We start from the raw sequence: 17,477 nt of genomic DNA, 5'->3' as shown, positions 1-17,477 counted from the left end.
TTCTGTTGAGGAGTGATAGAAATTGACGTTGAGTTAGAGTAACAATCTCATTATCTTAACACTAATAGCATCTTATATTTATTAGGAGTATTTTGTGTGGTAGGCATTGTGCTGAGTCCTTTGCTTGGAAGGTCTCATTGAATCATCACAATAGTACTGTGATATGTCTTATTTCTGTTTTACAGGTGGGGATACAGAGATTTAGAGAAGTTAAGTAATTTGTCCAAAGTCGCACAACTAGGAAGTTGTGGAGCTGAGATTCGAACCCAGGCAGTCTGACCACAAAACCTGTGTCTGTGACCAGTGTGTAGGGCTGCTATGTGGCGTTGGTGGAGGAAGAGGTCCTGTAGGTGGCTTGGCCCATAGTACGTTGGAAATAACAAGAGCAATAACTTAGACTTGTTGAGAATGGTCTTTGTTCACATGCTGTGTTAGGCCCTTTATGTGCATTTTCTATTTAGTCACATGATAGCAGTGCTATCTAAGGCGTAAGTTTAATTATTTTGCCCTCATTCAGATGAGAAAACAAGCATAGAGAGGTTGCACAGATACTAAGTTGTAGAGCCAAGCCTCGCACTCACATAGCTTGCCTTCCAAAGCTGCCTTCTTCCCATCAGCTGTGATGGAACTCGGGAGAGAAATTAAAGGAGAAGATATGAGAGTCATAATTATAAGTAAAATTGAAACCAGTTAGCGAGAGAATGTTCAACCTACATCACAGATTAGACCATGGGAAAAGGCTGAAGAAGTGGAGGAATCCTTGACGGAATCCGAGCTATAGGACTCAACTAGTTGAGCTTGGGAAAGTAACTTTACCACACTAACCCTCAATTTCCTCATTTTCAAATGAGGAAACTATTTCTTAATTCATGGTTTTATCCACATTAGATAAAATAGTATACGAACAGTGTTAGCTCAGTGTCTGCTATATAGTAACTCCTGTGTCAACACTACCTTCTGTTATTGTTTCTGCTACTACACAAAACTGCTTCCTAGTGCTAAAATATGACCCTTGATAGGAGATGGTGCCTTTAACCAAGATAAGACAGGGCAATGGAAGGGCACGTGTGCATGTGTGTGTGCACACATGACTGTGTACATGTGCATGTGTGTCTGGGGGAGGGGCAAGTAACCAAGAGCCAAGGATGAAATGAATGATTAGAAAAGCCAGTGTCTTCCTTCTGGAGCATCTTGCAATTAAAGATTTATTGAGGCATTGGTGAAGTCATAGCCAGGCTCAATCTAGCCACAGCTCATCCTGGCCCAGCATTTCTCTCCTAGTTCCAAAGCAATTGCAGCAAGTGTAAATCTTGAGTTTACAGTGAATTTTCCTTAGCCAGGCAAATACATGCTCAGAAGGTGGTTAGGAGGGTTTACTCTGTCAGTCTCACTTCCCAGGGACTGGTGGCAAGAGGCTGTGTTGCTTTGGTGTGTGTACAAAGTGGGGTTTGTGATTATGCAAAACAAATCTAGGAGAGGAAGTTATTCACAGCACTTGGATTCAGCAAAATGTTAACTTTTAAATGCTTTTTTAAAATTTTTACACAACAAATTTTGAAACACTAGGGACCTGAAGAAAAATTCCATCCGTATGTCTCTGCCTGAGTTATGCTTAACCAGGAACGTGGTTCCAAAGAGGTCTTTGGGTAAGAGATTTCCATCCCTGCAGGATGGGGGCATTCTTGCAAATAAACAAAACCCGAAAAAGGTGGGGGTGGAGAAGAGCTTTATTTATTCCTCAAGATACATTAATACTTTCTATGTGGCAGGTACTATTCCTGGAGCTTGGGATAAATGGCCAGGGATGTTAGCCACAGGCCACACGGGTATTGTCAGCAAATGCTGTAGTCTGATCCAAATGGAGCTTCAAAATGCCAGCCCAGCACAGCCAGATCCAGGGATTGTTTTTACAGAAGCTGGAAACCTGCACTAGAAATGTGAAATTGCCTGATTTTTAAATGTTTGCAACTTGTTCGAAACATTTTGCAAAATACTACGAGGACTAAGCAAAAAGTGTCTGCAGATACTAGTTGGCTTCTGGGCTTCTGGGTTATAAATCTGAAACAATTTTATAGGAAGCGGCGAATGCTAACATAGAAAAAAGAAACAGAGTTTTGTGGGTTACAGAGGAGAAGGGGTCTGTCCAGGCTGGGAGTCGGGAGGAGACCAAGTCCTGTCACAGGACTTAACTGGGGTTTCCCACTGAGCAGGAGTGGCGATGAGGAGATCTGGAATTTAGCAAACAATTCCCCTGGAGGTTGGGGTTTATGGTGTTTAGTGTGTGTGTGTTGCTGGGTGCAGAACAAGGGGTACCATCTTTGAGATGTGTTTGAGAAGCTATCAGGTAGAACAAATAGATTCCTTTGCTAATTAACGCAAACAGTTTATTTTGAAAGCTAAGAATGGAAGCAGCCATCAATAGGACGTGAAATGCTAAAGTGTCTTAAAGCATAAATGGTTAAATGTAATGGCTCTCAAGACAATAATGAAGGATCTACTTTCTTTTGAAGCTGAGCCACCTTGGGAAGTGACTTCACTTTCCTGAGCATCAGCTTCCTCCTCTGTGAACCGGGAATAGCACCCGCCATGCAAGGGCAGAGATAACATCACCTCCCACATTATCCCATCCCTCTAGGCAGGTTCACTGTTCCACTCTTCCCGAAGCAGCTGCTGTGAGAATTTCTGCTTAGAGGATTCCAGATCAAATCTGTTTAAGGAATAAGTTTCTCCAAAGTCCTGCAATATAGAAAACTTGTTTAACGTCTTTTGAAAATTGGCCTTTTCCCCAATTGGACTACATAAATCTTTTCCTTCTGTTTTCCTTGTAGTACTCACAGATATCCTCTTCAACCAGAATTCCATAGAACATGCATGGAAATTCTGCTTTAAGCACAGATGGCATTAATTGTGGGGAGATTCTTTTTCTAAACTTCGGGAAATAGACCAGCTACAGTTTTCATTTGGACCAGACTGGACTTCTGAAATCCCTTGAACTTTGTTTCTCTTGTAGGTGGAAGAAACACTAAGTGAAGTCGATTTTCAGCTCAAGGTGGACCTGCACTTTACGGACAGCGAACAGCAGTGAGTGTCCTGGAAATCCTCAGACTGTGCTAGTGTGGTTTTGTCCCTCCAACCCTTCCCAATGCCTGGAGTATCCTCATGGCCACGAACCTCAGAGCGTCTCTCAGAAATCCAGCTCCTGATCAGCTGCAGTGCCCCTCCACATGACAGCCTACCCAGGAATGTGGGCTAGGAATGTCTATGTGGTTTCAAACCCCATGTATTTTAGGCAGGTGGCTCAGATGCTGCATGTACAGACATCTCCTGACTTCCTGGCACCTTCTCATATCTGACACCTCCGTACATCTTCAAGAAGTATTAATTAGGTCTTTAATTAATGACGCTATGAGGCTGCAAACCTCAAGACCCCTTCTAAACCAAAGGAAATTTTGCCAGGATTCTGTATCTTTGTACTAAATATCTGCTATTGTGTTTCAACTCTCTGAAAATTGAAAATCCATTTATGTGTAACCTGCTGATTAAATAAGCCGGAGGTGACTCTCCTCTTTCTCATAACTACTTCCTTTAAGCTTTTTCCATGGCCTCTTCCTCCTACCCTGGGGTGAACTGTCATGTCACAGAGCCTCCCCAGGTTCTTTCAGGTAATAAATAAGTAGCCCTCTTATCAGGTATTAAAAAGTGCAGCCAAGGTTATTACCAAAACTCTAAACTCTTATCCAATTGATAACTTCCTTTCCTTGCCATTGCCCCTTTCTTCACCCTACCCCAGGCTTTCTCAGAGTAGGAAACTCCCAGTGCAGTAGCAGGGTATGGTTGGCAGCTTCATATTTTTTTTCCTGCCTCCTTGCCCTCTGGGGTTTGTGGGCCTTGCAGCGTCAGGAGGGAGGAGATCGCAGAAGAGGCAGGAAGTCATATCTGACGGTTCAGTTGCAAGCAGAGCTCTTCATCTGGTAGATGCTGAATCACTGCTTTCTTTGCTCTTGGGGTGTTCATTTGCAATTCTTGGAGATATACCTATTAAGCAGCGCACCAATTGCTCCCTGCAAAGAGCGCCTGCAGTTCTTTGATATAAATGATGTCTCCTATGGTTGAGTCGTCACACCTTGTAGGAAGCTCTTTTTGCAGATTCTCCTCTAAAGAACCCGCATCTGGCTCTTAGGTAATGGACACAGGCACTGGTTGGGACTCCCCAGTACATGCACAATGCTGGTCACTCTTCCTTTAGCCAATCCAGCCACCCTCAGCTTCTCCCCTGAGGACCTTTTCAGGATGAGTCAGGCACCAGGATCTGTGTTTCTCCAGTTCTGGGGAACACAGGGCAAGCGTACTTGAAGACTCCCTCTCATTAGGCTTAAGGTGAAGATGAGGGCTCTTCTTTTCCCTCTATTCTATTAGCAGAATCTCAGTACACCCTGACACTTTCCGCAAATTAATCCTTGCTTCTCATTTCTACAATCTCTTCAGCAAATGCTTCACCTTCTCCTATGGAGAATAGGGGATCTGGTGGCATATGGGCTAATGCTAGCAGAAGGGTCCTCCAATCCTTTCAGAGTTCAATCTCCCTATCAGAACTTTCTCCTCCTTCTCAAGGGGAAACTCCTTATGGGAGTTTTCATAACATGTGGAGTTGAATCAGAAGACATCTGGACCATAGATGGACCACTACTGAAATGTCAGAGACCTGATCGTGTGTGTGCATTGAGAATGAACATCTGCTGTTGTGTAGATGGCCATGTCTAGTCTCTGGACTAGTAGGATTATCTCTCCATGGTCTTGCCACAGAGTCCGGGCTCAACATCACAGTTTCCTCACTCTTGTCTTTATCCGGACTCCAAGCCCCTCTGGCCACCTGCTTCTCTCATCACTTCTACTTACCCCTTGTTGGAATGATGAATGCTTGAGAAATCTTATCTTCCTTACACCATCCCCAAGACTTGCTGGTCTAACACCATATTGAACTCAGAGGCCCTGCAAGAGGCTGGCCTTCTTCCTAATCTATAAACCCAGAAGTCCATATTGCCCCTCAACTGTCTGGGATTTCTGTCATTCACTTATTTCATCAACTCATCCCTGCCCTATCTTCCTATACTGACTTCCTTCAGAGACATTCATTCTTATCTCAATGTTAGACATTTCCAGCTGATCACAGACTCCTGCCATTGATTCCAAAATGAGCCTAGAAGTCATTCTCCACCCAGCCCTGCAGGCAGTCTTAATTATAAGTCATGATGGACACAGGAAATGAGACCTTCTTGCCATCAAAACAGTCGTTAGTAGAGAACCTATGTACCGGAGATGGGTCCAAACAAAGTGTATAAAATTCAGCAACTTAGGCATTTTGCTCATCAACTATGAGACACTACACTGGGCAAGTCCTTGCACTTTTTAAAATCTCAGTAGCCTCATTTATAAAATGGACATCATTATAGAATCCCTATCTCATAGCTCTGTTAGGAAGATTAAGAGAGACGGTATACATACCAGGCCAAGTGCGTGGCTAGCTGACTCAATGTCTTCTTCCTTTTTGTGACATCGTAGATGCAAGTGGGGCCAGGCTTCCATGTATCACTTCCTCTCTCTAATACAAGCACTTAATAACAATCAGAGCAGGGGGTTTTCATGGAGTATAAGATTAGCTAAGAGGAACAGGAAGCCCGAGGCTGGGGGAGAATTGAAAATGCCATATATTTTCATTTTCATTAATTGGGTTAAAGGATGATAAGGCATCTGTAGCACATCCTGGGGGTAAACATTAGGCTTTGAAACATGACCCATGCAGTCGGCTTCTTTAGAACCAGGTAGGCCTGAGCAAGAACTCAACGGAAAAGCATGGTATCTAATATCGGGGACGGGGTCTCTCGGTGTCCATCTCCTCCAGGGATTCTCACTCGAGTCGGGCAGTTCTATCCCCAGGGCCATTTGGCCACGTCTGGAAATGTTGTTTGTGGGGAAGATGCTCCTGGCATCTGGTGGTTTGAGTCCAGGGGAGCTGCTAAACATCCTCTAGTGTACAGGGCAGCTCCTCTCTCAAAAAAGCATTATTCAGTCCCCAAAAGTCAACATTACTGAGGGTGAGAAACCCTGCTCTAGTCTAAATTCACAGTCTGCAAAGTCTTGCGAGTCTACAAAGGCCTGTGAGCATATGTTTTCACAGGGACAGGGAGCTCCCCCCTTCCCGTCGTATCCCATTCTGTCCCTGGACAGCTCTGCTTATCTGGAAATTCTTTACTTCAAGGAGAAAGTCATCCCTGTGTGCCTTCCCTCAGTTGTCCTCAATTTTAGTCCTCACAACTACCTAGAAAAATCCTCCATCTGCATGGCAATTCAGAAAAATGAGACTTCTTAAGCAATCTCTTCATCTCCAATTGAACATCAGGCTATTTGTGTTTTTTGTTTGTTTATTTTATTTTTTTTAGTTCCTTTATAAGAACCCAAGCATTCTCCTCTCAATGCTACCCAGTTTGTCTCTGTCTTGTCTGAATTGAGACCCGCCCCCCCAAGAACTGAGTTTTATCTCCATTAACTGACTCTATCCATTTTAGAACACAAAAGAGCTATCACCTCCCTCATTCTGAATTCTTTACTCCTATTAATGTGGCTTAAATTCTTATTAACATTTCTGACATCTTTGCTACCCTGACAAGTATTTCACCTGCTATTGTTCAAGCCCTAAGGGTGATTCGTATGAACCTGTGTCTGAATAGATTCAAAGCAATAATGTGCAGCAATGCAGAGCAGACCATGGAGTTGGACAGACCTGGGTCTAGCATTTCAGTTTTGCCTTGTGACTTTGAACGAGTCACTTAACTCATGTTGGCTTTACTTCCTCATCTACAAATGGAGTAATACAAGTTAATACTTCATATGATTGTCATATGGATTAGGGGAAAAAGCACCATGTTCAGTTCATAGTAAGGCCTCAATAAACTGTTGTCAGAATTAAAATGAATGTGAATGTTAATGACTTTCTGAGACTCAGGGGGGTACTCTGTGCCCCCTCCCCATCAGGTTTCCTCCTGGTATGATAGGAAACCATTATTTGTGGCCTATTAATGGAGTCACACTGGGCTTCAATGAATTAGTCAGCTCTTTTACGTGGCATTTGCACACAAGCTCTAAGCAACAAGGATTCCAGGAAGCAAAGCGTGTAGGCTGGGTCTTGGGCATCTGCTGTCCTCACCTTCCCCTCTCAGTGTCTCAGTGCCTCATCTGTGGAAGAAGGACAAGCTTCTCCTCTGAACATTCTCTGAGCTCTCTCCTCTACTCATGGAAGATGCTCCCTCCAGGTTTCCTAAGAGCCCTGGTTCATAGACACCTTGAGAGCCTAAGTGATTGGTTTACAGAGATGGAGATTAGCACAGGATGGCTTTTATTTAGAGAAGAATTGACCCCATTTTTATAACCAAAGACTCAGTTGGGCCTTGCCTACCACTTGGTTTATCTCTTAGGAATCCAGCACATACCAGTTACAAAATGCTAGAGCAAAGAGGGTGTCCTTGATAAAGCTGGTCAGACTACTTAATCATCATGCTTTGGAAATCATTCAGTCACTCAATGATTCCTTTTAATAAGCAAACGTTTGGCCAACCTCTACAGTATGTCAGGTTATATGCTATGTGTTGGGGATATCAAGAAGAATTGGTCACAGTCCCTGCCTGTAAGAGGTCGGAATCTGATAGAAAACACAGACATACAAAGGAAATGCAATGCTGGACATCTGTGGGGGAAATGCATGAGCAGGTAGGGAAGGAGGACCAGAGGGACTTCAGGGTTGAAGTGAGCCTGGAAAAGAGTCTGGGCATCTTTCTATCACTTGTGGCCAGGTTTGGTGTCACTGTCAGCAGAACCCAAGTCCCAGACCTGCTGCATAGCAGCTGTATGACGTCTTGTGAGCTCTTTTTCCTCTCCAAGCCTCAGTTTCTTCATCTGCCAATCACAGGAAAAGCGATTTCTACCTGGCAGTGTATTTGCAGTGATTGAATAAGATGATTTGTGCATGGTGGTTGTACATGGATGAGGGTGTGATGTAGACCTGCCTGGATGACAGCAGGGACAGCCACCGTCACTCACGTGAGCTCACTCTCTTGCCTTCCAGGCTGAGGGACGTGGCCGGGGCACCCATGATCAGCAGCCGCACGCTATGCTTGCACTTCCACCCTCGGAAAGGTCTGCACCACCAGGTCCCCGTCATGTTCGACTATTTTCACCTGTCAGTGATCTCGGTGACCATCCACGCTGCCCTGGTGGCTCTGCAGCAGCCTCTGATCAGGTATGAGGTTATGAGCCTTGGGGTGCATTTCCATTTAGGGTGAAGCTGAGAGGACCGAAGTTGATCACGATTTACCAGAACAGACCAGAGGAGCTTCTCTCAGGCTGAAGGTTTAGGCTCTGGGCCTCACTGAGGGGCAGGGGAGAGGTGGGCGGGGGTGTGGAGAGAGCATCAAGACTCAAGGGGATGCTGGCAGGGAGCCTTGAGGCTGAACTACTAACTACGGTCAGACCTGAAGACGATTCTACACGTGTCCTTGCTTCTTTCTGACTGTGCCTTATTTGAGAAGTCACCTATCATCCCTGAGACACACAATCTTCATCTCGAAAACCGGAGTGCTAATGTATCCTGTCTACGTAAGGTTTAGTGAATCTCACATGAGGACAGTGGCCAGGTGTTCTATACCACCTCTGTTTTCTCTCCTCTCCCCAGCTTGCTATTCGTTCCAGTGCAGGACCACCTGCATGGCCCTGTGCTCTCCCCTTCGGTGAATTGTCCCAGAGCATCTCCAAGGCCCCACGAAGCACTGAGGTTTTATGGATTCTGTAAATGGAGGGACAGAGCTGACAACAGTTAGCACATTGTACCGTGCCTGGGCATCCTCAGACATCCAGCATGGCCAGATATGTACTTCTAATCACTTCAAAACCTCCCACTTGCACATGGGCATAAGTTGCATGTGTGAAAAGGGATGTTTAGGGACAGAATCTTGCAACATGGAGCTTTGGGAAGGGAACTTTCCTAATGTCCCTACTCAGGACAGCTAATCAGAGCTGGGAGTTGAAATGCGTGTAGAGGAGACTCCACTCCCCACTGATTGTTGGGCAGGGCCTTTGCTGTCCCAATTGCTTACTGGAGAGTGAGTAGGAATGAGATACCTCGATCTTGGCCACGTGATGTGACTAGGAGGTGCTGCTCCTGGAGGCCTTAACCCCATCCCCGTGCCATTTTCTGGTCCCATCCTGGGATCTGCTTGCTAATGGGGCCATTTCATATACTGACCTCGGGTGATAGAGGTGACGGATATGTAGCAAACTAGTCATAATCCCCAAACCGAGAAGTGTCACCCAGAGATAAAGACTCAGTTTGGCTCAAGGGCAAGGTGAGATGAGAGAAAAAGGGACATTGCACTCGGGTAGGTCTTGAGCAGTGTTGCATTTTGACAGAAGGAAACCGTGTGGGAGTGTTAACTGAGAGTGTGTGAAAGGAGCCAAGGGCATCAGAAGACAGGGTGGAGAGAGCTGGTGAGGACCATCACCCGGCCTGGAGACATGGGTTGGGACCAGAGAGTCCAAGGCCTTTGGTGCCCCGCTGAGAAGTTTGGACATCTTCCTGCCCAAAACTGTATTGAGCTTCTTGATGGAAACTGGGCCCTAAAAGAAAGCAGACACTGTGTCAGGGAGACCTTGGGGCCATTCATGATTCTTTCACTCAGTGGGTCTTTACTGAGGGCCTTCTGTGCCCCAGGAATGGTGCTAGGATGCGCACAGTAGAACCCACTGTGGGATCTAAATCGACTGAGATAGACTTTCCCTCAAGGAGTCCCCATCTGAGTGGGGTGGCCAATCTACATATGTGGAATTATGAAGTGGCAAATGCTGTCCTAGAGTTTGATAGAAACTGTTACAAGAATCAAAGATATAGAATCAAAGGAAAGCAGCCCTGAAGTCAGAAGCTGCAGGACATAGAATCCAGAAAGCAGCAGAGGGTCTCATGATCCTGTGAAGGACGTTCCCTGGCTGTGAGCTCACCCTGAGGCTTGGCCAAAAGTGGCCTCGGTGCAGAGTTAAGGACATGATCTGTCTGCCGTCAGTGAGGCAGGGCTGATGGCCTGAGGCTGCGTCCTGGGAGTACTGGCTCTTGGCTGCGGAAGGTGAGGCAAGACCCCGGGTAGGAAAAGCAGAGCTCCCTGCAGGCGGCTCTGGGGCCCTGAGTCTGAATTGTTCAGCATCAGCTGGAGTCAGGACCCTCTTACTGTCTAGACCCACCATGTAATTTCTGGGATCCTTGCATGAGTCACCTAACTTCTCTAAACATCTGCTTCAACATTGAAATAATAAATAGCTAGGTAGACAGAGACAGAGAGAAATTTTTTAAAATGGGTGGAAATACTAAACCAACAGAGGTGATGAAAGGATTCAATGAGATGACGCACACCATCTACGTCGCACATGGTGAATAGGTGCTTGGTTAGTGGTGGGCGTCACTAAGCTTTAGCCACTTCTCCTAGACAGGCCAAACCAGAAAGCTCTGAGATAAATTGATCCAATCTGGGACCTTAAAACACTCCAAGCCTGGCAGGGCAGAAATATGCATAAGCAGTGAACTCTAATTCAGTGTGCAAAGTATCATGGGAATACGATGTAGGGCTGGGGTTAAAAGCGTGGGCTTTGAGATGGGACGGATGCGGGTTGCATTCTGAGTCCCCTGCTTCTTAAGCCCGTCAGCTGGAGCATGTGACTTACGCTTTCTGAGCTTCAGTTTCACGACACACCAGAAGGCTGTTAGAAGAATTAAATGAGATAGTACATGTAGCACCCTGAGGCATGCATTCAGTTGGTTAATATTTATTTAGCACCTACCATATTCCAGGCTCTGACCTAGGCCTGTGTCTAGCACATAACAAGCTCTTATTAAACGGTGGATAAATTTTAGCATGGGGAAGAGGCAGCTCTGCTTAAGAGAAATCAGGGAGGACTTTAGAGAAGAAATGGCCTTTGAGCTGGACCCAGTGCATAAGAGACTGTGACGGTGAAAAGTAAACTTGGGAGGGTAAAGGGGAGCCATATTTAGCAGTGCAATTAATGGCACATTAAGGAATTGAGACTCCGTTTATTGTACAAGAAGGAAGCACTGAAGGTTTTGAGCAGGAGAATCACCTGGTCAGACCCTGTTTTGTAAAGATCTCTGCAGCCCCTGTGAGTGTGTCAGGCTGGAGGTGACATCAGGGTGGAGGCAGGAGGACTAGTCAGGAGGAGACGGCCACTGTCCTGCTCAGAGATGAGAAGTGTTTGCATCGACTGACATGGCAGTGAAAGCAGGTTCCTCTGCTTTTGCTTCTGGGAGCCCTGATGCTATTCTAATGAGGATTTGGGATCTGGAAACTCTTAGGAGAAAGTTTAACCTCCTGGCAGAAACAAGTCCTTGCAAATTTGTCTGTAGCAACCTTGCTGGAGATGAGCACAGATAGAAATCCACTGAGAACTTTGGCTTCTCTGGGGATGGGGGTAGAAACAGGACGCCTTTTGTTCTCTGGATTCTGAGGGAAGAATTCTATCAGTTAGCTCACAGTGGCTGGGGTCAAAGGGAGCCGTTAAAGGTCTGGGAAATACCGTCAAACTGGGCAGGCTCTAGTTTTTCCAGGAAAGCAGTTTTCATAGCATCAGTTCAACCCCATCAGGAAGAAGCAGGTGTGAAATTAAAATTTAACCTCAAAAGACCCTTCACTCTCCCTGAGACAGACTGAAGAAAAGAATCCAATTTTTAACCCTCAAATGGGTACAGTTGGATTCTACTTGTGGGGTTCAGATCCACTGGAAAAGCTAATCAAGGCCACACTGAAGTTAAATAATGAGTTATTCTAGTTATTAATTTGTAGTCTGTCCCCTGCATGTGGCCTGAACATCACTGCTTATATACGTATTCTCTTTTTCTTCTGCTATGTTCCTTTGATCCATTCTTCTAGCTAAACTGTAGACTTGCTCCAGATCTCAATTTGAAACAAATCCGAGTAATCATTATATTATACTTGATTATATTTGTGGTTATCAACAATAGCTTTATAAATGTAATAATGATTATATTAGATTTTATTGTTTGTGGTATTATTGATGAGAACTGCTAGCATTTATTGCATCTTTGCTATTTGCCAGACACCATACTTAAAGTTGTATGTAGCTAGTCTCATGGAATCCTGGAATCCTTACAACAACCCCATGTTTAAAGTGCTCATTTCAACCCTTTAAACATGTGAGGAAACAGAGGCACCAAAAGATTAAATAACTTTCCCCACGTCACAGAGCTTATAGTCACTGCTGATGGGGTTTGAACCCTGACAGACTTGCTTCATTGGCTGCCTCTTAACCAATTGGCCGTACTCTACATGAGCATCATCTCTAACTATTCATCCTTTTCACCGAGTTTGGCTTATAATCTACTCATCTGTGCTCACTGGCCTGAGTTTACCTCCGTCATATTATATCTGCCTCCCACTCTAGACCAAATGTCTTTGAGGTGAGGGTCATGCCTTAATCATCTTGCCATCCTATCACCTAACACCTTTCCTGGCAAGTGGCGTGAGCCTAGTAAATATTTGAATAATTGAATTAAACAGAAATATAATATTAGCTTTATTCCCCTGTCAGTATTTTAAGCAGGAATGTGGGTGTTTGGATTAAATTCTTCCACAAATATTTCTTGAGCTCCTGTGATGGAGATGATGCCACCTGAGGCTATTTATTGTCAAGATCCTCTTTGCATCAGAGACTTTGAATCTCACGGAGGCTCAGGGAGGGCACAGGGCTTGAAGGAGCTCACTCCAGGTTGTGCCACCAAAAGGTGTAGAGGCAGGACTCAGACGAGGTCAGATGGAGTGTCCTCTTGTCCTTCTGGCCAGAAGCCTGTTCTACCTGCCCCTCCAGTTATGGAACTTTGGAGCTCTGCCTCAGTGTCTCTCAGCGGGCATGTTGTTGGCCTTTAGGGGACATTTCTTTGTATACATAGTAGGATATGAGTCATCTTTGGCTCTCAAGCTCATATACCAGTTGCAGCCCCTTGTCATGGCAGCATCCAAAAATGTCCCTTCCCAGCACCCCTTCAGGAGTGAACCACCTATTCGAAACGACTTGTCTCATAGGCTCCCCAATAATACCACCCAGGGGACTGAGTTGATGACACCATCAGTTTCTTTACATTCTTTTTCTCCCTTTTCAATTCTCTTCTTTTCAGTTTTACTCGTCCCGGAAGAGGCTCCTGGCTTGGTAAAGCTGGCCCAGACACAGGACCAGAACCATCTAGCCTTTCTCTGGAGAACCTGGTCTTTGGAGCTGGATACTGCAAGCCGGCTTCCTCAGAGGTAATATCTGCACGGGGTCAGTAGCCCCAAGACTTGTAAACTTCACTTTGCAGGGTGTGTGTGTTCTATGAGTTTTTCACTTCTTCACTTCATTTAGAGATTCTTTGCATTGTGTGTCCCCTCCTCTCGTATATCTACCCATTCTTTCTTTTAATCACTGCTATATTTATCAAACATATTCCTAATGCTAGGCCCTGGGGTAGACTCAGGGAATAGGGTCTTCATATGGCATCTCTTCTGTGTGGTCCCCTTGAAGAATATGATTCTCTGAAGCTCACGGTGCATGTTGTGATGGGCTTCCCTGGGACCATGTGGCAACCTTGAAAGCCTGTTGAAATTGAGCTGCTTTCAAAACTGGCTTCATCTCTCATTTGCTCACTTCTCTAAGCCTCAGTTTTCCCACCTCTAGAGTGGGGTCACTAATACTTAATGACTTCTTGGGGTAGTATGTGTAAGGAAATGCTGCAATGAATATAAACTTCCAAGTCCAGTACCTGGTACTCAGTAGGTGCTCAATAAATATGCACATCCTGTCCTTCTCCTTGTTCCTTCTTCCCAAGAAACACCTGCTACTCTTCTATGATCCACAGGGCTTTGGTCACACACAGCATGCTTAGCCCATATTTCTCCTGAGCCAATGCATGACTGTTTTTATTAGGGGTCTGCTCAAAGATAACCAGCCTGGATTAGTCTGGGTTCTCCCGGGAAACAGAACCAATAGGAGACGTACAATTGATTGATCGATAGATAGATAATAGATAGATAGATATAGGAGATATATATATATATATGTGTGGATATGTATATATATATAAAGAGATTTATTATAAGGAATTATGTCATGCAATTATGGAGGCTGAGAAGTCCCACAATCTGCTATCTGCAAGCTGGAGCCCTGGGAGAGCCAATGGAGTAAGTTGCAGTCTGAGTCTGAGCTTTAAGGCAAAAGAAAACTGATGTCCCAGCTCGAAGACAAGCAGAGGGAAAATTCTCTCTCACTCATTCTTTTTGTTCTACTCAGACCTTCAATAGATTGGGTGGTGCCCACCCACTCTGGGGAGGCCGATCTGCTGGACCCAGTCTACTAATTCAGAGGTTAACCTCATCCAGAAACACCCTTACAGACACACCCAGAATCATGTTTAACTAATATCTGGGCACCCCATGGCCCAGTCAAGTTAGCACACAGAAATTAACCATCTGACATCTCACGGTATAAGTGTGAAAGTCTGCTCCCGCTCTGTCACCCCCAAAAAGACGTACTCTGTCCTCCTGTGCAGCCATGCTCCATGCTCAGATGGTCAGCATATCAGCATATTCTGCACTCAGCTTGCTCTCCTGTGACGTCACCTTTCCCAGCTCTGAGCCCCAGCCAGGAGGCCTGGCTATGCAAGCTGCCCAGGTCATGTCTCCATCTGGTCCAAGCGCTGTGTCACAGGTTCTCATTGGAAGAGCTAAGAAGAGAGCTGCTAGACCCTCCAGAGGGACAGGGGACCTGAACCCAGCATGGGGCTCCATGATCAGCAAAGAACAGACTTTGGAGCCAAATAAAAGTGCTCGAAGGTGAACTCAAGCTACTTGTCGAGATAGGACCGTGGGCAACCACTGAGCCTCCAGGAACAGTGTCCTAAGCATTGACACAGGACTCAGCAGATAGTAACAAGGGAGCGGAAGGCAGGGAGCCAGCACAGCTGGGCGTTTCTGTATTACCTCATGTGCACGGATGGCTTCAGGGTTCCAGCGTGGGATTGGGAAGGGAGAGCAGGCAGGGACCTCCTGCTCCCTCTGCATCCAAGCATAGACCCTTCATCATTAGTGGATGCTATGTGCATCCCCTAGATCACTCTCAACACCCTGCTGCAGGCCCATCCCTGTTCCAGCTGCCCTGTAGGTGCACTGAAGCCTTTGCTGTGACCACGTCACAGCCTAATCTCTCCCTCTGTGGAGTCCTGCTTCTTACTCCTCCATATGTTCTGGCCCCAGAGCCTTCGCAGTAGATCTCCTACCTGAAAATCTCCAGCCTAGCCTCTGTTTTCCAGGCAATATGGCATGGGGTCTTAGGGAATGTCAGAGGTCGTAGATCAACTCAAAGCACTTAATCCAAGACAGGGGCCTTTGCTGATGCCACACGAGCGTATAAGGATGATTATGACATGGTGTCTGCCCTGAAGGAACTCTGATGCACGACTCCCTATGCATCCTCTCATGCCTCATTCAGATGACCCCAGCTCTGTGAGTGCTCTCTGGTTTCCTAGGGAGAAATTCTCTCTCCCAAATGCTTCCTCCACACTCAAGGCTAGGCATCTCTGTCTCTCCTCCGCTGGGTTCTGAGTGGCTGGGGAGAAAGGCCATCTTGTTCAGCTCCACATCCCCAGGGCCCAGTACCATGCCTGGCACATGTAATTAGTGCTCGAATGTCTGTTGAAGGAATGATTGATACAAGTACGTGAGTCATGTTCATGTAGAACTCTGAGCCACGAGAGAGCTAAGCCCCACAAATGTTTCTTGCCTTGTATGGCAACAGACAGAAACCAATGGAAGAGAGTGGGAGAGTGATAGGAATCTCCATTGGCATCTGAATGTTGAACAGGGCTGCCCTTACAGACTGTTCAGAAACCCCAAACCTGGTGTGGGGTGGGGTGCATAGGCAACACCGCAGATCACTTCAGTCCACCTGATTCTGTTGCATCTGAGGAGGCCAAGCACGACCTAGGCAAATCTCTACCTTGGAGACTGTCGTAATGTGGTCTCAAATACCTGCTATGCTAAATACTATGGGGGGGGGGACTTATTCACCCTTGTGGAAACTCAGGTTCTTCAACTCTAAAATGGAATAACATCTATATTTTAGAGAGGATTTCAGGAGTTAATACGTGTAAAAACAGTACAGAAATAAACTCATAGCAGGCACATGATACAGTATAGTTTTTTTCCATTTCTCTTCTTGGCTATTTTTGGGGATGTGTGTCAAAGAAGACATCCCTGTCTTTTACAAGAGTCAGATAAAATAGCTTATTTGTGGGTGCTCAGCAGTGAACTTGCTCACGGAGCTCAGCTCAATGGGTTATTTTCAGGATCTGCTTCTTTTCCTGCATTTTCCATTTGGGCACCATCCAGTTATGTGGGCTCAGAGCCGCATGCCCACCCTGTGCCTTCCCACAGGCAAGGGCTGCCAAGCAAAGAATAAAATCCACTCCTCCCCCTTCCCCTGGGAGCTGTGCTTCCAAATCCCCGAGAAGCCCAGTGCATTAGCAAATAGCATCGGGATCCACACAGATTGCAGCATCAGCTGGAAGGATTAGAGAACAGGTGTTCCCTTCAAAATAAGCCTTTCTGTGCAGAGACATTTGCAGAAGCTAGAGTTTCATGGCAAAATGAGCTGCCTGGCCAGACGAATCATGGGGAAATGAGGGTTGATGGGACAAGCCACATCACTTTCCCATAGCCAGGCCCCTCTGGCCCCAAAGCCCGCTCTTTCCTCCTGTCCCTTGGGCAGGTAGAGCCTCAGATTCAGAGTCAGAATGAGAGCTTGCATCCCCTCCGCATCACAAGCCAGCAGCTTTGCCCCAGGGGAATTACTTTCCCTCTCCCACTCTTGGCTTATCTGTCAAAGGGGCGACTAATGCCTGCCTTGCAGCATTCCTGAGGAGATTAAATGAAATGAGCTTACAGAAGCCTTCAGTATAGAACCTGGCACAAAAGTGCTCAATAAGACCCTCTGCTGGTATTATTTTTATTTTGGTTCATCAACATAATTAAACCTAACGTTACTCCAAGAGTCCATGTAATCTTGTGGGCAGGACATTGAATAAAGGGTCTTAGAGATAGTTCTGTTCTTGGCTTCAGCACTAACCTGCCATGTGACCCTCAGCCAGACACCTGCCCTCTTTGGGTCTCAGTTGCCCATGGAGTAGAGATAGGATTGGGTGAGATCATCCTGGAAGCCTCCTTCAGCTCTCTCTGTGCTATTTTTACTGTGATATCCTTAACTCTGCCTGGTACAATCGGAGACACGTGACACCTGCTTGACGTTTTAGTCCAGATTCTCCAGAGAAACAGAATCAATAGGATGTGTGTAAACACACACACACACAGAGGAAGAGAGATTTATTT

The 17,477-nt window shown here is 45.8% G+C and overlaps 1 protein-coding gene across 11 annotated transcripts in view; it reads left to right on the top strand.

The window, feature by feature from the left end:
• The window catches only part of FAM135B (family with sequence similarity 135 member B), a 284,316-nt gene that overhangs the window by 190,602 nt on the left and 76,237 nt on the right, over window positions 1-17,477 (top strand). For 10 of the 11 annotated variants that reach the window (XR_011543248.1, XR_011543250.1, XR_011543252.1 and 7 more), the window contains 3 exons: window positions 3,011-3,081; window positions 8,117-8,290; window positions 13,238-13,364. Coding sequence is in view for 5 of the 11 variants with exons in the window: in XM_008523206.2 (XP_008521428.2) it covers window positions 3,011-3,081; window positions 8,117-8,290; window positions 13,238-13,364 (372 nt within the window). In the remaining 6 variants the exon portion in view is untranslated. Of the gene's footprint in view, window positions 1-3,010; window positions 3,082-8,116; window positions 8,291-11,568; window positions 11,701-13,237; window positions 13,365-17,477 lie in introns of those variants that run through there. The other variant, XM_070631017.1, reaches the window with a different exon arrangement.

Source organism: Equus przewalskii, chromosome 8 (genome assembly GCF_037783145.1).
Source record: "Equus przewalskii isolate Varuska chromosome 8, EquPr2, whole genome shotgun sequence".
In the NCBI taxonomy this organism is placed as follows: domain Eukaryota; kingdom Metazoa; phylum Chordata; class Mammalia; order Perissodactyla; family Equidae; genus Equus; species Equus przewalskii.
This window is presented reverse-complemented; position numbering and strand designations above follow the sequence as displayed.